Raw genomic sequence first — 19,099 nt, forward strand, 5'->3', positions numbered from 1 at the left:
CGGAATCCAGCCTATTCATCGCACCATATGTAAGAAGAGCTTCATGTCCAGGGCGTGCCGCAATAATGTCCACACCTAGCCACAACATCGTCCATTGAGGTGGCCTACCCATCCATATGATACATCCATCCTATTGACCCGGTTGACCCGCGCACCAGACCTTCCTCGCAAAACCGTCCCTGCATCCCGAACGCCAGCAAAACCTGATCTCATTTCGTCTCTGTTAATTCCCAGTCATATGTCCCCTTTGCTCGATCCTCGGGACAGTTGCCCTCATGAAGGTCGCCCCATATTTACCCCCTAAATGTACATGCAGACAAGTTGTGCTTTTTTTAACCCCGTTCATGCAACGCCAGTGATGAGTGCAAATGACGACCCGCTGACAAACAGATGGGAGACAAGATCAAGCGAGAAATACCTTCCCTGTGCGCGCGCCCCCGAGAAGATGGGACGAAGGCAGATTACTGCTGCTGCTGCTGCGGCTCACCGCCACGACGCGGCCGCGTCGGGAAGCTGCCACGCTGGCCACCGCGGCCGCGACCGCGACCCTCGCCGCGGAACCCGCCGCGGCCGCGGTAACCGCCGCGACCACGCCAGCCATTCTCGCGGTTACCGCGGTTGCGGCCCTGCACAGACTGGAAGCCGTCGTCTGCAGGGGCAGCGGGGGCACCCGCCTCGGCCTCGGGATGGTCGTCCGCCCAGGACTGAGTGTTGGACGGGGCTGCCGGAGTTGCGGCAACGCCCGTCTCCGTTTCGCCAGGCTCGCGCGGGATCTTAACGTCCACCCATTCCTGCGACGAGGGCGCATCGTTGCCCGTATCCCACTGGCTCTCGCCCGCCGCGTTGGCAGCGCTGTCATCAACATCAGCGTTGCTCAGTCCAGCACTGCCGGAAGAAGGTTCCTGGGCATGACCATTGGTCAGGGCGGTGGCGGATCCCTCCTCAACCTCGGTCAGGCCGGCGTTAGCGACGGTCGGATCGGTCTGGGGCTCCTGCTTGGAGTCGACGATGCTGGACTCGGCCGGCTGCGAGGCTTCGGTCTGCGTGAACGGTGCAGCATGGGCGATGGCCAGCTGCTTGACCTGAGCGACTGAGAACGGTTAGTATTAGCTGAAGGAAGTAAAGTTGAACTGCACAACTTACAAGTCGTTTGCAGCGTCTCCCCGGTGGTGCTGCGCGTCGGTTCCTCCGCACCCTGCACGAGCTTGAACATGGCGGAAACGGCATTCTCGTCGCCGGTGTAGATGTGAAGGAGGACACCCTCGAGAGCCATGCTCTCGTCAGATGTGCTATCGACATCCTCTGCGCGGCGGGCCGCCGCGAGACGAAGGAATTGGGAGAGGATCAGGAGATTGTCGTGGAGGTTGGCTTTAGCATCCGCCTCAGCCTTCTCTGTGAGCTCAGCAACAAGATCCGCCTTCTCCTTCTCGAACTTGTCTGTCAGGGCCTTCTCCTGCTCTCCGAGACGAGCCTTGAATTCCTGGGCGACTTTCTTATGTTGAGCAAGCTGCTCTTCGAGGTGGAACAGCTGGGCTTCCAGCTGGGGCTTCTTCAGGTGGGCCGCCTTCTGGTCGGCATTGATGATCTTCAGTGACACCAACTCGTCGAGGGACTTGCCACCGTGCTCGGCGACGATGTGGTCGATCCTGGAGGCGTTGGTCTAAGTGATGATGTCAGTATCCATGGCATGGCCAACGGAAGTTTGAGTGCGCAAGCCACGGGACCACTTACAATCTTCTTAGTGACGTTGCGGATGCTCCTGCAGAAACGAGTCAGCAATGTGGACAAGCGCAATATGCTATGGCGCGCTCACTTCTGGAGGTCGCGAATGTAGGCGTTTTCGTTGTCGTCATGCGCGTCACTGGCAGCGACCGAGCCGGCATTCTCAGCGATGGAGGCAGCAGGTGCGGGCGACTCGATGCCAGCCTTCGCCTTCTTCTTCTTGGCCGACTTGGACTCGACCGGCGCCGGGGGGTTCTGAACATCTGAAGCTGCCATATCGATATTATGTAGATTGCTCAACGCAGGTAGGTATTGTTTACGGTCGAAACCAGGGAGCAAGCTTCGCGCTGGTCGGATTGTGACGAAGGTTTCCTCAACTGGGTCAGAGGAGGATGGAAGCTTGGGAGAAAGCTAACTCGGACGACGAAATCTAAGTGGCGGGGTTTGAGAAGGTTTTCGGTTGTTCGGTAGTGGACTCGTGGAGAGATGCGGATGTGTTGTTGGATAATAAGGATTCAACTGAGATCGGTCTGAAATTTTTCTGGTAGCTTAAGTTGTGTGCCTGATGGCGAGGCTTCCAACCTCAGCTCTGATTTCTTGCAGCTACCCCAACACGGACCACACTCCACCCCCGCCTTTAACGCTCAGGCAGAATGATACAGAAGCACCCCGAATATCGATATGAGCTCATAAACAGGTCACACTATGTGCATAGAGCTGAAGGTAGGTAGCACAGCGCTACGAGGTTCAAGCGTCAGCTTGGGAATCCGTATTAGGTACTTGGTTTCCTGCCCTTGATATCAGATTTCAAGGTCAACTACTTGACAGTCCGCATTTCGGCATCCCGGCGCCGACGCTCGGCCCCACACCGCAGCTTTACATCGGTGTCGCGTGCTCCGACTGGGCCCGCCCGCGGGTCGACATCCATGCCAAGTAACTAAGTAACCACAACCTCTAGCGCTCAACACCGCGAGCTCCATCAAGATCCAGCCCTGGCGCGGCTCCGATATGCTCCGTTTCGCTACGGTCAACGGAGCCAGCGGTCCCAGGCTTGGTCGTTCCGGTCGACTTTATGGCCGTCAACAATGTCTCATCCTCTAAACTTGGCGAGTGAGTCCTACGGCAAGAGGTTGTGTAAGCTACAACTCCTCGCAGCAAACATGCACCATCAGAGAGCAATGTTCTCTTACCGCTGTAACCTTCTTTACGCTCCTTGCCGTGATGCCTCGCTCACCCCCTTGCTTTGCCTCAATAGTAGCCTCTCTCATAAGGCTGTTAAACAAGGTCAGCGGACGAGATGGGCGCTCGAGTCGCAAGCTTCCTCACGTCTGCATAAAAAGCATATAATCCAAGAACATCTGGGCTGTTATCAGTACTGGTGAAGAAGCGCTTCAGCAGACACGCGGCTGTTTGGGGTAAATGGATGAACGTACCATGACATCAGCGTTCTTGCTCACGTTGCAATTCGAGTGAGCCTTAACGATCTTCTTGACCGTCGCGCGAGGGTACAACTTTTGGCCGGCCATTCTGATGAGTCGAGACAGGTAATGTGGAGGCGGACTGAGCAGCTCAACCGGTAGTCATGTCCGCCAGCATCGTGCTCGGGTCTTGTTTGGACTTGCAGGGGAGTTGCGAACGGTTTGTTGACTTCAAGAGACGCGGCCAATGAGAAAACTGAGGAAAACTGGATATAAGGATACTCTTAGCATGCTTATATCCGGTATTTCTCACTTTTCCCACTTAGCTTTGGGAGATAATCCTCACGGGGTATTATATGCTATAGACCTATGAGTTATACAACTGTGTTCAAAGTTGCATTAAGTTTGGGCCTAAGAGGAATTTACAATGATCTTTCAAAATCTGTTCATTTGTATGGGAAAATGGAGTGGCCCGGATTTATATAGGGGCCGGATCCCTGTTGACGACGTTACCTATTTGAACGACTCTACCTTAAAGCTACGCTGCGAATTTAATAGGCGTTCTAGTATAAGGATTAGAACGCCTATCGTAGCCAACGATATTCCGTATACCTTCGAGAAGTTTAACCTGCCAATCCAACAGACCTCTGCTTGACCTGTGCGCTGCACGTGATCTTCTTTTTCAACATCGTGTCGCATTCTCCAACCGAGACAGGTACCTTCATTCACGAGCCGAGGATCACCAAGCACCATCAAAGTCCCATCGCTGCGTCCCTCTCCCATACTCCATAATGACATCTGTCGACGGCAAACTTGAGGAGTCCATCTCCGATTTCTTCTCGAAGGCGGGAGCGTGCACGACGAGGAGTCAATGCGACGCATTTGCCAACGCCACTTTCGGTGGGCCGGTTAAACCTATTCCAGTCCAGGGCGTATATAGTTACACCGTGGCGGCAGCGAATGACACGGTCATCGTCCAATTCCGAGAACCGGACTCACCGCTGGATACACAAATGCTAGCGACAGTCCAAACCATTCATCCAGGCTTCGTGGCTGGCTGTAGCTACCGTGGGACGATTGGCTCATCACCGGCGCTGCTAATATACTCAATGGACATGCTCGCAGGAGACAGCTATTTCAACATCTCCTTCTCTATGCTGGGCGACGAACTGGATCACCAGCTGGCCACTGTGCACAGCCTGGCGAGGTTCGCGGATATTATGACTTCTTCTACACTTCAAACCCGCTAATAATACCAATAATCAAAACATATAGGTTCTTTGCGCAATCCTGGCTGAAGAGCAGCCGACCGGATCCGAATACTATTTCTACCTGCTTTGAATGCTGCTGCTCCAGCTTCAATGACCTGTGCAGCAACCTCCCCCCACGCTTCCAAAAAAAACTGTCAGCCAAGTTCAGGAAAACCTCCTAACTCTCTTCTTTGGGAGTATCCATTGGTCCTAACGCACGGCGACCTCAACGAGAGAAACATCCTCGCCGACCCCAGGACCGGCGAGATTACGGGAATCGTCGACTGGGCCGAGGCAAGCATCCAGCCGTTCGGCTTCGCTCTTTATGCGCTGGACAGCATCCTTGGCTACCTAACACCTAACGGATGGGTTTTTCATGGCACTGCTGAGTACCTACAGGATCAATTCTGGAGGGTTTTCTGCGAAATGGTCGGTGGGGTGTACCAATATAAGATGGAGTTAATTCGGCTTGCGAGACTAGCTGGATCGTTCCTCCGGTATGGCATCTCGTACAAGCCTGGACGCAAGGGAGTAGTAGGAGTTGGGGGTACGAATAATACCTCTATTAAAATACTCGACGGCCTCATTTTAGGTCTAAAGATCGCTCCCTAGGCGTTCACGGCTACGGCTCAGCTTCCCTGTCAACTAAAGCCGGCACTGATATACTACGGAGGAAGAATGGTACCATAGGGGAGGAAGGGCCGGCAGCACGTTCTTGGCAAGTGAACTAGGAGATGCATAATAATATCGAATCTGCGAGCATCGTATCGACAATGACAGACAGAATTCGGATTTGAGAGCTGTTTCCTATCCTAATTTCCTAAGTTAGGTACTCTTTTCGGCCATTGCCGCCCTGAAACCCTCCAAGGTCGAACGTTGGTCAGCCGTGCGCATGGGACGCCAGCCTTAGTTGACGATCTCCTCACGTTTCAGCACGTCGATGAGGTTCTTATCGTCAGTCAATTTGGAATCTTGGAAAATCTTATGGTTTCCGTTTTGCATAGGAGAGTGGACGTCGTTGCCTTTGAGTTCGCTGACGCCTGTCGTATCGGTGTCGGCGGACCACCCCGTGACCCGATAGACTAGACCTTGTCAATCTTTGTATCTTCAGCATCCAGCATGACGACCCCTTCGCGGCCGCTGCCAGAGAGGTCGAACTCCTGCATCATCTTGGCTCCGTGTCCAGCTAGGACCTGAAGGCCGAGGAGGTCCGTCAGACCGTGCTACGGTCGGTGTGAGCGTATATACTGGTTCACTATCGGCTTCCGTAAATGAGCTACCCTTGCATATGGCACACAACCCCAGCACGTGCCCAGCCCTGGAAACTTCCTGCCGCGGGAGGTTTCGAAGGGTTAGGGTTGACACCTTTGCCGACTAAGCTTTAGATCCCCGCCAAAGTTCGGCCAGTTGAGAGCTGTGGTTGCTCAAGCCCGTGATCGCACAACAACTAGAGGGTTAGGTATTGTTGGGCACAGTTTTCGATCAGAAAACGGCAAGATGATGAGCCGTCGAATGGTGCGCCCAATTTGTTTTGATCTTGACGCAGTCGAGAACCAGCTGACAGCTCCGTTTTGCAGTTGACGAAGGAGGAGGAGGATGCGATGGGCGACGAAATCGAGGTGCGCCGCGAGGACCAGGACAAGATCAACAAGTTCAGCCGTCTGCACCAACATGAGTTGACAATAGTCGAAGAACTGAAGGCCAAAAATGTGAGGGAGCCGCACGGATGACGCTGGGCGAGCTGGGTAGCTAATTCTGGAATGCAGAAAGAGAAGGAGGAGCTCGACGATATCACTACCGAGTTGGAATTGGCTGACGAGGAGGAAACCGTCCCGTGAGTGACACCGATAGGGAAGGATACATTGAGAAAACATGCTAAGCACCCCGCAGCTACAAAATCGGCGACGCTTTCTTCCATGTCTCCCTCGAGAAGGCGCAGGAGATGCTTGGCTCCTCTACGGCAAGGATAGAAGAAGAAATCGGGGCGCTTGAGGACAAGCTAGAGAGCATCCGCGAGGAGATGACGCAACTAAAGGTCGAGCTGTATGCCAGATTCGGGAAAACCATCAATCTCGAGACATGATGACATAAATGGACCGCCATGACGCATCCGATGAACAAGGTCGACATGTGAGAGGATGGTGGTGGTGTACGGAGTATAATGGCAAGGCTCCAGTCTTGCAGGTGGTTTGCGAACATTCGAGGAGGCACAGGGTTCACGTATTGAACAGTAACGAACCAAGTCCGTCTACGCCACCTTAATACCGCACCTTGCCGCTTCGGATTTACTACTATCGGGTGAGCGATTCGTCCGCCAACAATCACAACCTACTGCCTTCCATTGAGAGTCTACCGGACGAACCAGCATGGCCACCGAGACCAGACCAGCACCCGGAACAATGGTATGTTGCCGCAATGAGTACCTATTAGTAGTTGTATTGTAGCAGCATGCTCTGTTCCCACCGGCGTTCAGTTGTCGCAAATTCATGCGTCCGAGTCAAGAGTTGTTCGGCTTTCCGACCGGGGTCTTACAACTCACAACTTTTCCCACTTGCGGAGCAATGGATCAGCCTGCTTCAAACTACTAGTACACAAGTGTTTCGAGGAAGATGCCGGGCGGACGAGCAGATAGACGGAAGCTGAGTCCGGGACTGATGGAAGCTAACGATCCTGGTCTTGATACTCGGCAGGCGGTATCGGAAACAATGTTGTCCGATTGGATCAGATACGAATCTAGGTGCTGCGCCGAGTACTCCGTACACAAATTCGCTAATAACTCCGGTTATCGCTGTTGTCAGCGACCCCCATAACTATATCCAGAGCCAAACAAACCTGAGTAGCTATTTCCCGAGGGACGATGCCGATGACGTGAGAAAAATCTTCAAGCATCTGCTTTACCCCTCATCAGCTGATTTGATTTTGACAGAATCTGAGTCAGCAGTCCCTTTAATCAATCTCAAACATGCCCGGGCAATCGGTCAAGGCAGAGGTAGGGGAGGAAGAAACTTGAAGCGTTGCCACAGCAACGATGAAGGGTTAGGGTTCTAGCTTGTATAACGCGGGGCAAGTGAGCTGAGTCAGTGCCCCACGACATCTCTCGCACCGCGACGCCAATCCTTCGAGCCCGTGTCGCGTTCCACTTAAGCAAGCCTCAGCTTAGCCAAGAAATAATCATGGCTTCACACCAGCGGTCGGCCTCCGTGGCCGGCACAAGGGAGAAGACCTATTTTGAGCAGCAGAGGGAGGCGTTAATAGGGGAGATTGCCATGGTGAGAAGGCCTCGGCGAGGGATGTGTAAAAGACGAACCGACCAGTGCTAACGATCCGCAGAGCTTTGAGCATGTCCTGGCCAACATCAACAAGCTGAACCGGTCTCTTGAGGCGGTTATTGCTGTCCGTAGTTGCCCGTACAAATTCTCCCGTTCCATCTCATGAGCTGACAGAGACATAAGGTGGGCAATGAGTTCTCGTCGGTAGAGGCGTTGTGGTCACAGTTTGAGAATGTCATGGCCCAGGATCCCGAAGAGGGCAATACCAAGCAGGAGGAGCAGGGTGATGGGCATGACGAGGGTGATCAGACCAAGAACGAGGAAGACGAGAAGTCTTGAGCGGAAAAGGTTGGGAGAGGTAGGCGTTATTTGGGAAATGGTGGGTTCCGAGCGATCACGTCGTGATAGAAGAAGACATAGAACGGTTACGAAAATGATACCCAAAAACAAGGCAATCACATGTTCGGCTCGGAAGGCTGATTCACAAGTAACACACATGGTTTAATATCGTTTCAATTCAGATGCTTCCCTACCCCTAATCAATAGGCACGAACGATGGGAAACTCAGTGAGACCCTGCTGCGCAAGTCATAAACGGTCCCAAGGAACAATACCCGCATTGGTGTTGCAGAGCCCGAGACCTCGACAAGCCCATCCAAACTCTCCCCGCCTTCATCCAGGCGAACGTCCACTTCCCCCATGCCTCGCCCCCCGTCCTGTCTCATCCATCCATCCCTAGGGGGGTATCGCATCCCTTCTAAAACCCTATAGCAGTGTTCACGAAGAGAAGTTATACTCCAGTAATACATCAGTTTCCAGTTATCTCTTCCCCAACCCGTCAGCATCATCATCCATCCCTTCCCCAACCCACGCTCCATCATCCATCGTCCATCGTTCCGGTTCTCAGTCACAACAATAAGATAAAACAGTTAGAAGAGCGGAAATAAGAAAAAAAAGTGTCCCAGAAGTCAATCGCCCGCTTTGTATGCCTCGCCATTGCTATCGGTAAGGTCATGACAGAATGAAAAAGGAAAAGCGTGGACATGCAAGAAGAATAAGAAAAGAAAAAATGACAGCAGCGCATGTCGTGTCGGGCATCATCGCATGCAATGAGTAAAAGATCATGATCCACCCCCCAACTGCCTTGGTTTTGCTGTAGTAGTTGGGTGAGTTCTTCGCATCGCCAGGCCGACAAGGTTTAAAAACCTCGGTCCCTTCCCCCCCCTTTTTAGAGCACACCGCACTTTCTCTTCTTCTTCTTAACAATCGGAATGGGCACGCCGTCGCTCCCAAACGTTATCCCGCCTTGCAGGGCGTTGCCCACGCTCCCTCTCCTCCCGAGACTGCTGTTCCGGCCACCGTTGGCGGCCGCCTCGGCCTCGAGCGTCTTGCGGTCGTTAGCCACAACGGTGAGGATGGCGCGCTCGAACACCTCCTCGACGCCCTTCATCTCCTTGCTGCTGCACTCCATGTACTGCGCGCCCATCTTCTTGGCCACCGCCAGCCCTTGCTCGGTGGTTACTGGCGTGAGGCCCTGTGTCTTGAGCATGTCGATGCACGTCTTCTTGTAGCGCAGGTCGGATTTCAGCCCGACCAGGATTAGCGGGGTGTAGGGGCAGAAATGCAGCACTTCGGGGTACCACTGAAGACGAACAATTAATACCAGTCAAGGTCGACACGGGGCGATGGAGGGAAGGAAGACAAACCTTGTCCATAACATTCTCCAGCGAGTTCGGACAGTCGATGGCGAAGCACACAAAGATCAAGTCGGTTTCTGGGTAGGAGAGCGGACGTAGTCGGTCGTACTCCTCCTGCCCGGCCGTATCCCACAGCGCCAGCTCCACCGTCTTACCGGTGGGAGGGTGTATGGGATAGGTGATATAGTTTTCGAAGACGGTTGGGACGTATTTCTGGTGGAAAAGCGGTCAGGGTCTCGATTCCGATGCACAGGTTGGAATGAAAAAGTATACGTAGAGATACACTAGGGCACCCAAGCATAACTGAGCAGAAAACATCGACACTCACCTCTGGAAAGTATCCTTGACTGTAGCTGATAAGCAGGCACGTCTTCCCGCAGCCGCCGTCGCCAACTACGACAATCTTCTTGGAGTAGGCGGGGCCCTCTGTCATGGCCGTGGCCGAAGATTCCCTGCCACTCGAGTTGGTGCTCATCATTGTGCTGACTGTGCCGTCGCTTGACCTTGTGCCGCGCGTGTCTCGCCTCTGGGAGTCAGGCCGCCGCGAAGCATTGCTGTCATGCCGCTCGTGCATGTAGGTCGAGTTGCGATACTGGTATGACGCCATGGTGTGTAAAAAAAGGTCAGGTAGGCAATGATCGGATGTTTGTTTCGGAGGTGGAATTTGGATGATAAGCCACCGAGGTCGAGGCCGCCTGTTTTCTTTGTTGACTCAGTGAAAGGCACCCGCAATCGATGCAAAGCTGATCTCCCCGCCCCGCCAGGATGATGTGTCGAGTTAGTCTGCTCCCGAGTCAATTGACGTGCGTGATGCGAGGTGTGATGTAAGTTGTTGATCCGAGGTTCTCTGCAGTGCTGCGTTGTTCGAGGGAATCGTGTGGTGATGAGAAACCGACCAACTGCAACTTGCGGGAAGTAAACGGTCGGCTGGGCAACCGTTGCTCTGATCGCCTAATGCACAACCCCGGCGCTAAAAATGGCAGGGACCCACTGCAGTCCAGGGCAATCTGAATCAAGGCAGAACAGTTTCCAGCGCTGGATGAAGCGGGGTAGGTTTTCATCCCTTGCGCTTCTTCAAACTGATTCGCAATGTTGGGTTGTCAATAGTTCAGTTGTTGAGGTTACCGGATAACTTTTTAAAACCATTACTTTCTGTAGCCGTTCTCCTCTCTCGCCAATACACGAAGCGTTTACAAGCGCCAGCCCTACGTAGCCAGCCAAGTACCCGCGTACTGCCCCACCGTCACAGCCCCGCTGTGGATTTTCAGCTGCCTTGGTTCGCTATGGCTAGTGCGATTTTGGGCATCGCGCAAAGTTCTCACCTTCGCAAAGTGAAGTCCAAGTTTTCTTCCACCGTGTTTGTGGCGTGTTTGGAGTCCAAGACACTGGACCCAAGCTCCCACCAAAGATTCAGGATTCCTCTGGTTTTGTCTAAGATGACGAACACCTAGTTCGGGATTACACAATCTTTGTCCCAAAACAAGGTTTTACTCCCTCATCTACGGCCAGTTGCCGGCGTGTGCAAACTTTTCTCCCGGGTTGAAGATTCTTCACCCTAGGCACCTAGCCAAGGGACACAACCATGGCGGACAGCAAGTACATCACGCTCGTTTCGCGAGACGGCTTCGAGTTCGTCGTCCTGCGCGAAGCGGCCCTCGTCAGCCCGACCATCAAGGGCATGCTGCGGAGCCAGTTCATCGAGGCGCGGACGGGCCGGTGCTGCTTCCCTGAGATCGAGTAGGTCCCTCATCATCACCGCCACCACCATACTTTCATTCATCAGACTTCCGCTGCAAAATGATGATGATCCGAAAATATTCGCTGTGTTCTTTCTGACAGACCGCTCTCCTCCCGGCACGTTCACGACGGCCAAGGGGGGGCCAGAGACAAGGACTGCATGAGCGTCGTCTACACTTGATCTGACCGCACAGCTCCCCTTCCCCCGCCTTCCCTCTGCCACATGAGGACAGCCGAGAAACAAGATTGCTAACTTAGAATCGGATAGCGGTGTCATTCTTGAGAAGGTGGTAGACTATTTCCACTACTGGTACCGCAACCGGGACAAGGAGGAGGTGCCCGACATGGAGATCCCCGTCGAGCTGTGCCTGGAGCTGCTGATGGCGGCCAACTACTTGAATCTAGAACCCGCGACAGGCTTGAGAGACTGGACGTGAGCGATGTTTCCGAAGTGCATTTTCGACAAGGCATTTTACGAGGGCATCTGCCATGCTATTGCGACTATGGCGTCTGCTACGGTACGGTTAAAGGATCTGGGTATGGTATGGCGTTACAGGGAACGGTTTCGGTAATGGAACGCTTCCCGGCTTGAGGAAGTGTTGGAGCGGTCCGTGGTTGAACCGGAAGCTCCTCATATTCTGGCCTCAACGAGCAGGCAAATGTTTGAGCCTCCTCGTCCCTCTTGTTGTGCGCTGCCCGTGATTGATCTCTGCCTCCCATCTTAGCATATGCGTCTAGCTCTCGCTCCCCATGGGCACGACGTCTAAAATAGATGGAAGATGGACAATAGTCCTCCGCGATCTGCCTGGCTCATTGAACCCGTTGAGCTCTCGCTTTTATTCGAAAGGAGACATGTAGAAAAAAAAGGAAATAATAAGGTTGACACTTCACAATAACCGTACCAGATCAGACCAAATTATGACCTTACGCCTTAACCTCAACCTCGATCACATGAATAGTATTGAACGATCGATGAAAGCCCCCCCTACCACCTCCCTCCTCTGCCTCCTCTACCCCTTCCTCTCCCACCACCGCCACCGCCCCTTCCCGCTCGTCCTCCTCGGCCCCTACCACCACCCCTTCCACCTCCTCTCCATCCCCATCCCCCTCCGCGCTGCCCGCCCCAACCGCCACCGCCAAACTCAGCCGGCGCAGGGCCCATTTCCCGCCTCGCCTTCCTCTCCTCCTCGCTAGCATGCCAGTGGTTCTCCAGCCCCAACATCTCACAGAACACCGTCGTCTGGGGGTTCGTCCACTCCAGCGGCTGCTCGTCCACCCGTTCTGCATCCACGCCGGGCCTGTGGGGAGGGGCGGTCGGCTCAAAGCTCAGGGGTACGTCGAGGCTCACCGGCCCCTTGGCGACGACGTTCTCTTCGACCCAGCGCCGCTCGGCCTCGATCAGGGGCAGGTAGTGCGCTTCGCCCTGGTCGGGTTCGGTCTGTGCGGTGCGGTCGCCTATTTTGAGGAGTGGGTGGAAGACGCGCAGGATGGAGAGCCATTCCGGGTCGTACTGCAGACGGAGCGGGCGGGTGAGTTTTCCTCCTCCTCCTCCTTCTTCTTCTTCTGAGGAGGAGGAGGAGAAGGGGATCTCGAGGAGCTGGAGGAATTTACGGCCTGGGAGGCACTTGTCGAGCGCCAGGAAGCGGGTGGTCGTGTTGGTGATTCCTGGGGGGACAGGTTGGCCTGGGACGGGACGGGGGACATGTGGTTGTCGTACTTGGGCCGGTTTGGCGAAGGCGGCGGGGAGTTGGGCGCGCAGGTCCTCTGTTGTGGTGGCGGGATCTTCTTCAACAGCGGGGTTCACGGTTGGTTCGGCTGTGTCAGCTGCTGGAGCCTCACCCCCCGCGTTGTCTTCGTCGTCCTCCAGACCGAGGTCGATTTCCTCCGGGTTGGCGACTGGGACCGGCTCTGCAGCAGGCTCAGGGACCGGTTGCGAGGCTTCTGCGGCCTCTGCCCCTGAGGGCTCTGATGGCGCAAAGACTTTGATCGCCGCGAACTTGCAGTGCAGATGCGCCGAGAACCAGAACCGCGGCCGCAGCCTGTCGAGGACATACTCGGCGGCCGGATTCCCTAGTGTGCCGTCGCGGGACTCGCGCTCGAAGTCGGGCTTCTTCTTGAACAGGCTCCTCTGGTTCCCGTGTTTCTCGATGGCGCGCGGCCAGTCGTGGCTGATGCAGATGTCCACCTGGGTGCGCAGCTGCAGGAGCTTGCGCACGTCGATCTCGCGCACATGGTAGAAGCTCTTGACGTCGTCGGCGTTGAATGGCAGGCGCTCGTGATGCGGCTTCTTGTAGTCGAAGCCCTTCCAGATCCCGCTCATGCCGGCGATGCGCAGCGGGCCCAGGCGGAGCACATTGGCCGCGCCCATGTAGTAGATGTTGGGAGCAACCCAGCCACCGTAGTAGAGCTCCCAGAGGTGGGACGAGGCCTCGTGGTTACCGGCCACGAAGACGGTCAGATAGGGTGCCTTGCGGGCCCCGCTGTAATACTCGTGGAAGTCGCCGAGCTGTCGGTACTTCGGCGGCACCGACATGACGTTGAGGTCGGCGGCATTGCGGACGGCCTGGAAGTCGCCGCCGATAATGAGCAGGTCGACGCCATCCCATTGGCGTTCTTTGCATGACCTGTCGACGGCAGCATAGATGGCGTTGAGTGTGCCGTGTCCCTGGATATGGTCAGCAGCTGGTCAATGCAGGGGCCATCCTATTTATTTTGCTTACACAGCCTTCCACGGCGATACGAACACCGCTAACTTCGTGCGCACCGCTTGAAGCCATCCCGTTCGGTGAAGATTTTTGAGGACCTGTATTTTCTTTATGAGAAATATCCTCAGGTCATTTGGATGCCCTCAAGCGTCGAGCAATGACGGTGGAGACGAACGTACGTTGAGCCGCTTGTTGATGAATGAGGCAAGTGCGCCCCTTGGAGAGGCCGAAATTTTGTCGCTGCGATTGGAGCAGGGCAATGCAATTGACCTCGAGACCCCTTTGAGTGAGCCATTGCAATCGCCTTGAGCCTTCAAAGTTTGCGTCTCATCCTTTACCAGAGCTCGAGTACAATGGAGGGCCTCCACGTCTTCTCAAGTCGCCCAATCGCACCGTGTATGGCGTTCTGGATCCGGTTTGCTCTGTTCTCGCAGTCAATGCCTGATGCGCACAGCCAAGAGCCGCATACGAAAGGCCCTTTGCCGTTTGCGGCATCAGCAAGGAGTCACACCCTAAAATTTCCGCCTCAGCTGCGGTTCAATTCGGAGGCTTGCAAACATCTCAGGAATGTAGGGGATATAAAGACAAGCCAGGATAGACAGCCTGGAAGATGTCTTTGTTCTTGAGAACCCCAACTCGTCTTCTCGATCCGGCTGCTTGTGACAGAATCTCGCCAACCTCAGCTCAGCCCCCCTGCACTTGTCTCACTGAGTGACACTTGACTCGATCGAACGACATCAACTGCCAAGAAGAAGAGACTCCTAAAAATGTTCAAAAACTTCACCTTCAGATGGCTTCGCTGGCGCCGCCCAACCGCGCCCTTACCCACGCTGCCGGACGGGATCGAACGCCACTTCGTCGACACGCCCGGCGGCAAGATCGAGGTGCTGCGCGGGAACCCCCAGCGCTCATCAGCAACAGCAACAGCAACAACACAGCGGTCCAATGCTGCGCCCCTATTCTTTGTCCACGGAGGCATGGGCGGTGCCTGGGTATGGCTGGAGTACCTCGAGTACTTCGCTGCCCGCGGCATCCCCTGCTACGCCGTGTCGATGCGCGGCCACGGCGGGAGCTACTATCCGTCCTTCCTACGCATGGTGTATGCGACCACCAAGCACCACCTAGCGGATGATGTCCTTGCCGGCCTGCGCTGGGTGCAGGAGCGCGAGGGAGGGAAGGAGGTCGTCCTCGTTGGACACTCGAGCGGCGGCGGGCTGTCCCAGATGATCCTCTCGGAGCAGGAGGCGAAGGTGAAGGGACTGGCGCTTGTGGCCGCCGTGCCCGGGTTCGGGTCGTAAGTTTTACCTGCCCACCTTATTCATCCGAGGTGGAGGACGTGGTGTACATGAGTAGTACTGACGCACTGCTATAGGCAACGGGTATACGACAGCTGGTACGCTCTGGATCGCTGGTTCATCCCCAGGATGATCTTCCACCTCTGGCATCCGAACTCGCCGCTCTCCCACCCGGCCTTCACCAAGAGGGCCTTCTTCAACCCGGAGATGTCGGATGCCTACGTCGAGAAGTTCCAGGAGAGAGCCGCTCCGTATGAGAGCTTCATCTGGGCACTGGGCATGATGAAGCCATTTATCCACTACCAAAAAGTCGTCGGGCAGATCTCCAGCTGGGGCAGCAGCAGGCAGGGTATCCTAGTGCTAAGCGGCGAGGTCGACAAGATCATGAGGCTGCCCATCATGGAAGACCTCGCAGAGACGTACCGCAAGACGTACCGCGACATGGTCCAGCAAAAGAAGCTTGACGGCGAGGAAGATGGGGTCAAGTCCCTCCCTGGGGAAGGTGGGCTAGACGACAGCGGCCTGGGCGTGAGGTATTGCGTCGTTCCTCGAGCTGGGCACCACCTACAGAACGATATCACTTGGGAGCTCGGTGCCAAGAAGCTCCTAGACTTCTATGAGCAGTTGTGATGCTCCAAGAATTCCGAGTTGGACGCGGGCATGTCACGCCTAGCGTTGTATGAATCGAAACGAAACATCTCAACTTTTCTCGGGTTCTGGCGTTTGGATTGATATCAGGAGGTTTGGTTATTACCGCCAGTATTGGTTATGTTATGAATAGATACCTATCCACTGGTCAAAGAGCATTGTGGGGGACAGATCCGATGCCGACTCCGTCGTGTGATTCAAGCAAAGCCTGAGTCGAGTGTTGGAGACGGAAGAACGGCGGCATATGCATATGTTGCCGTCGTCGATCACAAGACAGCACCGTTGAGAGACTACGCAGCAACCCTCGCAGCCGAGTCCTTATCTGCGTTAACGTTTCCGCCAGCGCCTCGTAGGTTCACGCTCTCAGAGCCGCAGGTGTATGTCTTGGAAGGATACTCCGTGTTTAGAGCTCTAAGGGGAGAATGTGAGCTTCACACCAACAACGCCCACAAACCCTGGAAGAGACTAGCTACACCATGGCCTTCTCCTTAGCGTCTTCAGTCGTTTGAGGTACGCCTTAGCACCAACAAGGTAGGAAAACACCGTGTGAGCTGCATCTTGTCAGCAGAACCATTCTCTCTTGAAGCTCCATATTATCAGATCCCGTCAGAAATATCCCAACTCTTCAGTATGTGAGCTAGCTCTAAGCAATCTCACCGAGAATTCAGGGGCTGTGTTTTGTGAGAGTTAGTTCCCTAGATAGTTCGACATTCAGTAAGGTAACGCAGCGCGTAGCTCAGTAGTGGTCAGTTGCCCCTGCCGACCTAATACACATCATTGTCGTATAGCTCCTGTTTGTACATTAGGTGTAAGGCGATCCTTAATCACCTGTTCCGGTACTAAGCTGTAGAGACAGCACTTGTTGACAGTTCAGCTTGCTTACGAAGGCATAGCAAGTCTTTCGACTGAGTTGTAGTCGAGGCATTTATTTCCGCTTCAGACCAGGAAACTGGTGTAGTATCTCGAGAACTACAGCAATCAAAAGTACTCGATCGAAGATTCCAGATTTCCACCTTGGGACCGATGGCCTCGTTTAGGAGAGACAACATCACGTCACATCATATCACAATGACCCAACTCTGCCGCCCTCAGGACAACCATTTCCACACAAGTAACAACCATTACAGCACCGGATAGTGATAGCCCCGGCGGCAGAGAGAGCCACTTGAGACATGAAACACATCTCGACGGACAGAATTGCAGTGCAGCACTTCTGAGCTCAAACACTGGTATCGCTAGACTGCTAAAACAGAACCGCTTACCAAGATTATACCTTCTCAAGGACCTCTTTAGGTAGCCAGAGTCCAGACAGGTGCGGGGACAACCTAGGTAAGGCCCCCGGGGGAGGCATCGCCCATCTCGTTCCCGTCTGTGACTCCGGTCAAGACATCACACCGGCTCTGTCTTGGCGAGCTTCCAATTCGTCGCGGATACCCAACTGCTTCCAGAACACTACGCTATGCAGCTCGCCCAAGTCGGGCACACATCCCGTGTTTCGCTAACGCACTTCAGAGGTACGCTACTGTTCAACATCACACATGGCGCTGCATACGGAGTACATACCTACACAGTACCTAGTGTGGATGCACGAACGGCAGCTAAAGAAAAGGGCGCTGCAGCTATTGTCATTTTAGTTCTAGTCATTCACCAACAACACAACCCCTTCTCCTGAGGGAAAGTTTGAACTTTGAAACGTGTGTGTGTTCAGGGGCATCTCAGGCTGGTTCCCAAGCACGCACCTGCAGGAGAGCATCTGCATCTGCATATGCATCTCCATCTTGTCACAAGAGAAGTTGTCACTGGCAACTCTCTTTTTTTCACTTTCTTCCTCGCCCGCTTCCCGCTGCACGCCTCCATTTCCGGCTGCATGGCATACCTATGCAACTCCCGAATCGAGCACACTTCCCAAGTTAACAGGGTCTTATTATTTATCCTAAAATCACAACGGGTCCCACACACACAAACCAGAAAGGAACTGAAGAAATCGTAAGTTGCGCGAGACTCGAAATCTCATCTCTTCGGAGGCCTCGGTCCAAATCCTTTTTTTTTCCTCTTTCCAACACCGCCGGGGACGGCAGGGCCGAGTCGCCCGGCTCCTTCCCACCGAAGAATGAGATGCTTCGGACTCGGTGAAGTATTGTATCTCTCGCCCGAGTGTCTAGGTAGGCGTTCTTTGTCCGGGCCGCGTCCGCTTGTTGCTTACTTGTCTGCCACCGAGCAGGATTAAACTTCTTGACCAGCGTGTTCGTACTTGCAAAAAGTACCACGTAAGTATTCTTCAAGAGCAGGTCCCTTACGGCTCTGCGCGGTCAACACGCACAAGCTATCCCCGGTATTGTGTGTACTTGTACCTGAATGGGAAGGTCGTGCCCATCGCTTCTTAGTAGATGTAGGTACTGCGTGGTTTAGCCTTTAGGACCTGGTCGCTGTCATCCTGTTTCCGAGCTAATTAGCGCTACTAGTAGTTAGCGTCGTCTCGCTGCTTGTGTCTTATTCGGGTGTGGTTGTCCCGCTTATATGCTTCAGGCTTACGTTTGTAGTATGTACCCCCCTTGAACCCTTCCCTGGCAGTCAACTCTTTGACAGAGATCGGGCCTTATTAGGGGAGGTCCTGACAAGCGGACTCCCAGATAGGTAGATAGTCATGCTTGGCACCCTTTGACAGCGCCAAGGGACTACGCGATGCCGACAGTCCCATGGTTCTCGAACACCGCTGTCTCTTATTAACGATATATAGTTAGCTTGCTGGATAGTTGCCAGCTGAACGCTCCTGCAGCAGGTAGTAGTTCCTACAACCTAACACTACCCCCTGTTTGCCTGTTTGGATACCAGAACCGTAGCGAGCCACGTTGCCATCTCACAAGGCATGGACTGGATTAGGGATGCCCGGCTAGCTTGTGTCTCCCGGCAAGTTCGGAAGGCGAAGGCAGCAGCATCATAGGTAGTCCAGTGTGAAAGTGTTCATGTAATGGAGTATTGTCGCAGTCAGCGAGAGAAAAAGCGCCGAGCCATCTGACAGCTACACGTGGAAGACAACATCTCAGTAACTCAACCCCTCCAAAACCTCCGTGGGCTGCCGAGGAGGGTTCGGGCCGTGTAAAGAAAAAGAGCAACGAGCTGTTCACGAGGGACAAGCGCTTTGCCGATGTGCTGCTGCCGAAAGCGTGGGTTAGCAAGGGGCTTCTCTTCCGGCCACGTCTGTAGCATAGGTACATCCGCTAACCTCCCGTAAGACTAGATAGGAAATCCTGACTGATGAGAACCGTGTGTAACCCTCCCTTCCAAGCCGGCCGGACCTCCGCGGGCCGGGATTGGAGAGGGCGGGGAGCGGGAGCGGCGGGACCCCAGACTCCATTCAT

General features: G+C 54.5%; 9 protein-coding genes across 9 annotated transcripts; 5 read left to right on the top strand and 4 right to left on the bottom strand.

Annotated features, from left to right (window-relative positions):
• Window positions 1–461: 461 nt before the first annotated feature.
• On the bottom strand, window positions 462–2,368 carry B0T15DRAFT_503408 (uncharacterized protein; the record flags this gene model as incomplete). Its single annotated transcript, XM_062867468.1, has 4 exons — window positions 1,814–2,368; window positions 1,732–1,759; window positions 1,144–1,660; window positions 462–1,090 (listed from the first exon to the last, which is right to left on the bottom strand). Exons 1-4 carry the CDS (start codon window positions 1,996–1,998, stop codon window positions 462–464), a joined length of 1,359 nt encoding a protein of 452 aa, XP_062719864.1. The 5' UTR covers window positions 1,999–2,368.
• B0T15DRAFT_535470 (uncharacterized protein) lies at window positions 2,369–3,646 on the bottom strand. The gene is made up of 4 exons (XM_062869498.1): window positions 3,156–3,646; window positions 3,049–3,080; window positions 2,913–2,994; window positions 2,369–2,839 (listed from the first exon to the last, which is right to left on the bottom strand). The coding sequence occupies exons 1-4, from the start codon at window positions 3,246–3,248 to the stop codon at window positions 2,813–2,815; spliced, it is 234 nt and encodes a 77-aa protein (XP_062719865.1). The 5' UTR covers window positions 3,249–3,646; the 3' UTR covers window positions 2,369–2,812.
• A 67-nt stretch (window positions 3,647–3,713) lies between these two features.
• B0T15DRAFT_229428 (uncharacterized protein) lies at window positions 3,714–4,682 on the top strand. The gene is made up of 2 exons (XM_062862928.1): window positions 3,714–4,347; window positions 4,416–4,682. The coding sequence occupies exons 1-2, from the start codon at window positions 3,932–3,934 to the stop codon at window positions 4,570–4,572; spliced, it is 573 nt and encodes a 190-aa protein (XP_062719866.1). The 5' UTR covers window positions 3,714–3,931; the 3' UTR covers window positions 4,573–4,682.
• Window positions 4,683–5,887: 1,205 nt separating this feature from the next.
• Window positions 5,888–6,473, top strand: B0T15DRAFT_512284 (Prefoldin subunit-domain-containing protein; the record flags this gene model as incomplete). The annotated part of the gene is made up of 4 exons (XM_062867970.1): window positions 5,888–5,905; window positions 5,968–6,099; window positions 6,157–6,224; window positions 6,281–6,473. The coding sequence occupies 4 exons, from the start codon at window positions 5,888–5,890 to the stop codon at window positions 6,471–6,473; spliced, it is 411 nt and encodes a 136-aa protein (XP_062719867.1).
• A 1,019-nt stretch (window positions 6,474–7,492) lies between these two features.
• B0T15DRAFT_535477 (DASH complex subunit Dad1-domain-containing protein) lies at window positions 7,493–8,152 on the top strand. Its single transcript, XM_062869499.1, has 3 exons — window positions 7,493–7,659; window positions 7,721–7,783; window positions 7,843–8,152. Exons 1-3 carry the CDS (start codon window positions 7,564–7,566, stop codon window positions 7,996–7,998), a joined length of 315 nt encoding a protein of 104 aa, XP_062719868.1. The 5' UTR covers window positions 7,493–7,563; the 3' UTR covers window positions 7,999–8,152.
• Window positions 8,153–8,712: 560 nt separating this feature from the next.
• Window positions 8,713–10,055, bottom strand: B0T15DRAFT_229470 (P-loop containing nucleoside triphosphate hydrolase protein). Its single transcript, XM_062862929.1, has 3 exons — window positions 9,684–10,055; window positions 9,365–9,568; window positions 8,713–9,300 (listed from the first exon to the last, which is right to left on the bottom strand). Exons 1-3 carry the CDS (start codon window positions 9,960–9,962, stop codon window positions 8,887–8,889), a joined length of 897 nt encoding a protein of 298 aa, XP_062719869.1. The 5' UTR covers window positions 9,963–10,055; the 3' UTR covers window positions 8,713–8,886.
• A 591-nt stretch (window positions 10,056–10,646) lies between these two features.
• B0T15DRAFT_229549 (BTB/POZ protein) lies at window positions 10,647–11,567 on the top strand. The gene is made up of 3 exons (XM_062862931.1): window positions 10,647–10,839; window positions 10,901–11,092; window positions 11,361–11,567. Exons 2-3 carry the CDS (start codon window positions 10,938–10,940, stop codon window positions 11,527–11,529), a joined length of 324 nt encoding a protein of 107 aa, XP_062719870.1. The 5' UTR covers window positions 10,647–10,839; window positions 10,901–10,937; the 3' UTR covers window positions 11,530–11,567.
• A 377-nt stretch (window positions 11,568–11,944) lies between these two features.
• On the bottom strand, window positions 11,945–13,996 carry B0T15DRAFT_229600 (lariat debranching enzyme, C-terminal domain-containing protein). Its single transcript, XM_062862932.1, has 2 exons — window positions 13,813–13,996; window positions 11,945–13,757 (listed from the first exon to the last, which is right to left on the bottom strand). The coding sequence occupies exons 1-2, from the start codon at window positions 13,867–13,869 to the stop codon at window positions 12,078–12,080; spliced, it is 1,737 nt and encodes a 578-aa protein (XP_062719871.1). The 5' UTR covers window positions 13,870–13,996; the 3' UTR covers window positions 11,945–12,077.
• Window positions 13,997–14,428: 432 nt separating this feature from the next.
• On the top strand, window positions 14,429–16,151 carry B0T15DRAFT_229542 (Alpha/Beta hydrolase protein). Its single transcript, XM_062862930.1, has 2 exons — window positions 14,429–15,091; window positions 15,170–16,151. The coding sequence occupies exons 1-2, from the start codon at window positions 14,565–14,567 to the stop codon at window positions 15,720–15,722; spliced, it is 1,080 nt and encodes a 359-aa protein (XP_062719872.1). The 5' UTR covers window positions 14,429–14,564; the 3' UTR covers window positions 15,723–16,151.
• Window positions 16,152–19,099: the final 2,948 nt, after the last annotated feature.

The sequence above is a fragment of the Chaetomium strumarium genome (genome assembly GCF_033439665.1).
Source record: "Chaetomium strumarium strain CBS 333.67 chromosome Unknown B0T15scaffold_5, whole genome shotgun sequence".
Lineage (NCBI taxonomy): Eukaryota > Fungi > Ascomycota > Sordariomycetes > Sordariales > Chaetomiaceae > Chaetomium > Chaetomium strumarium.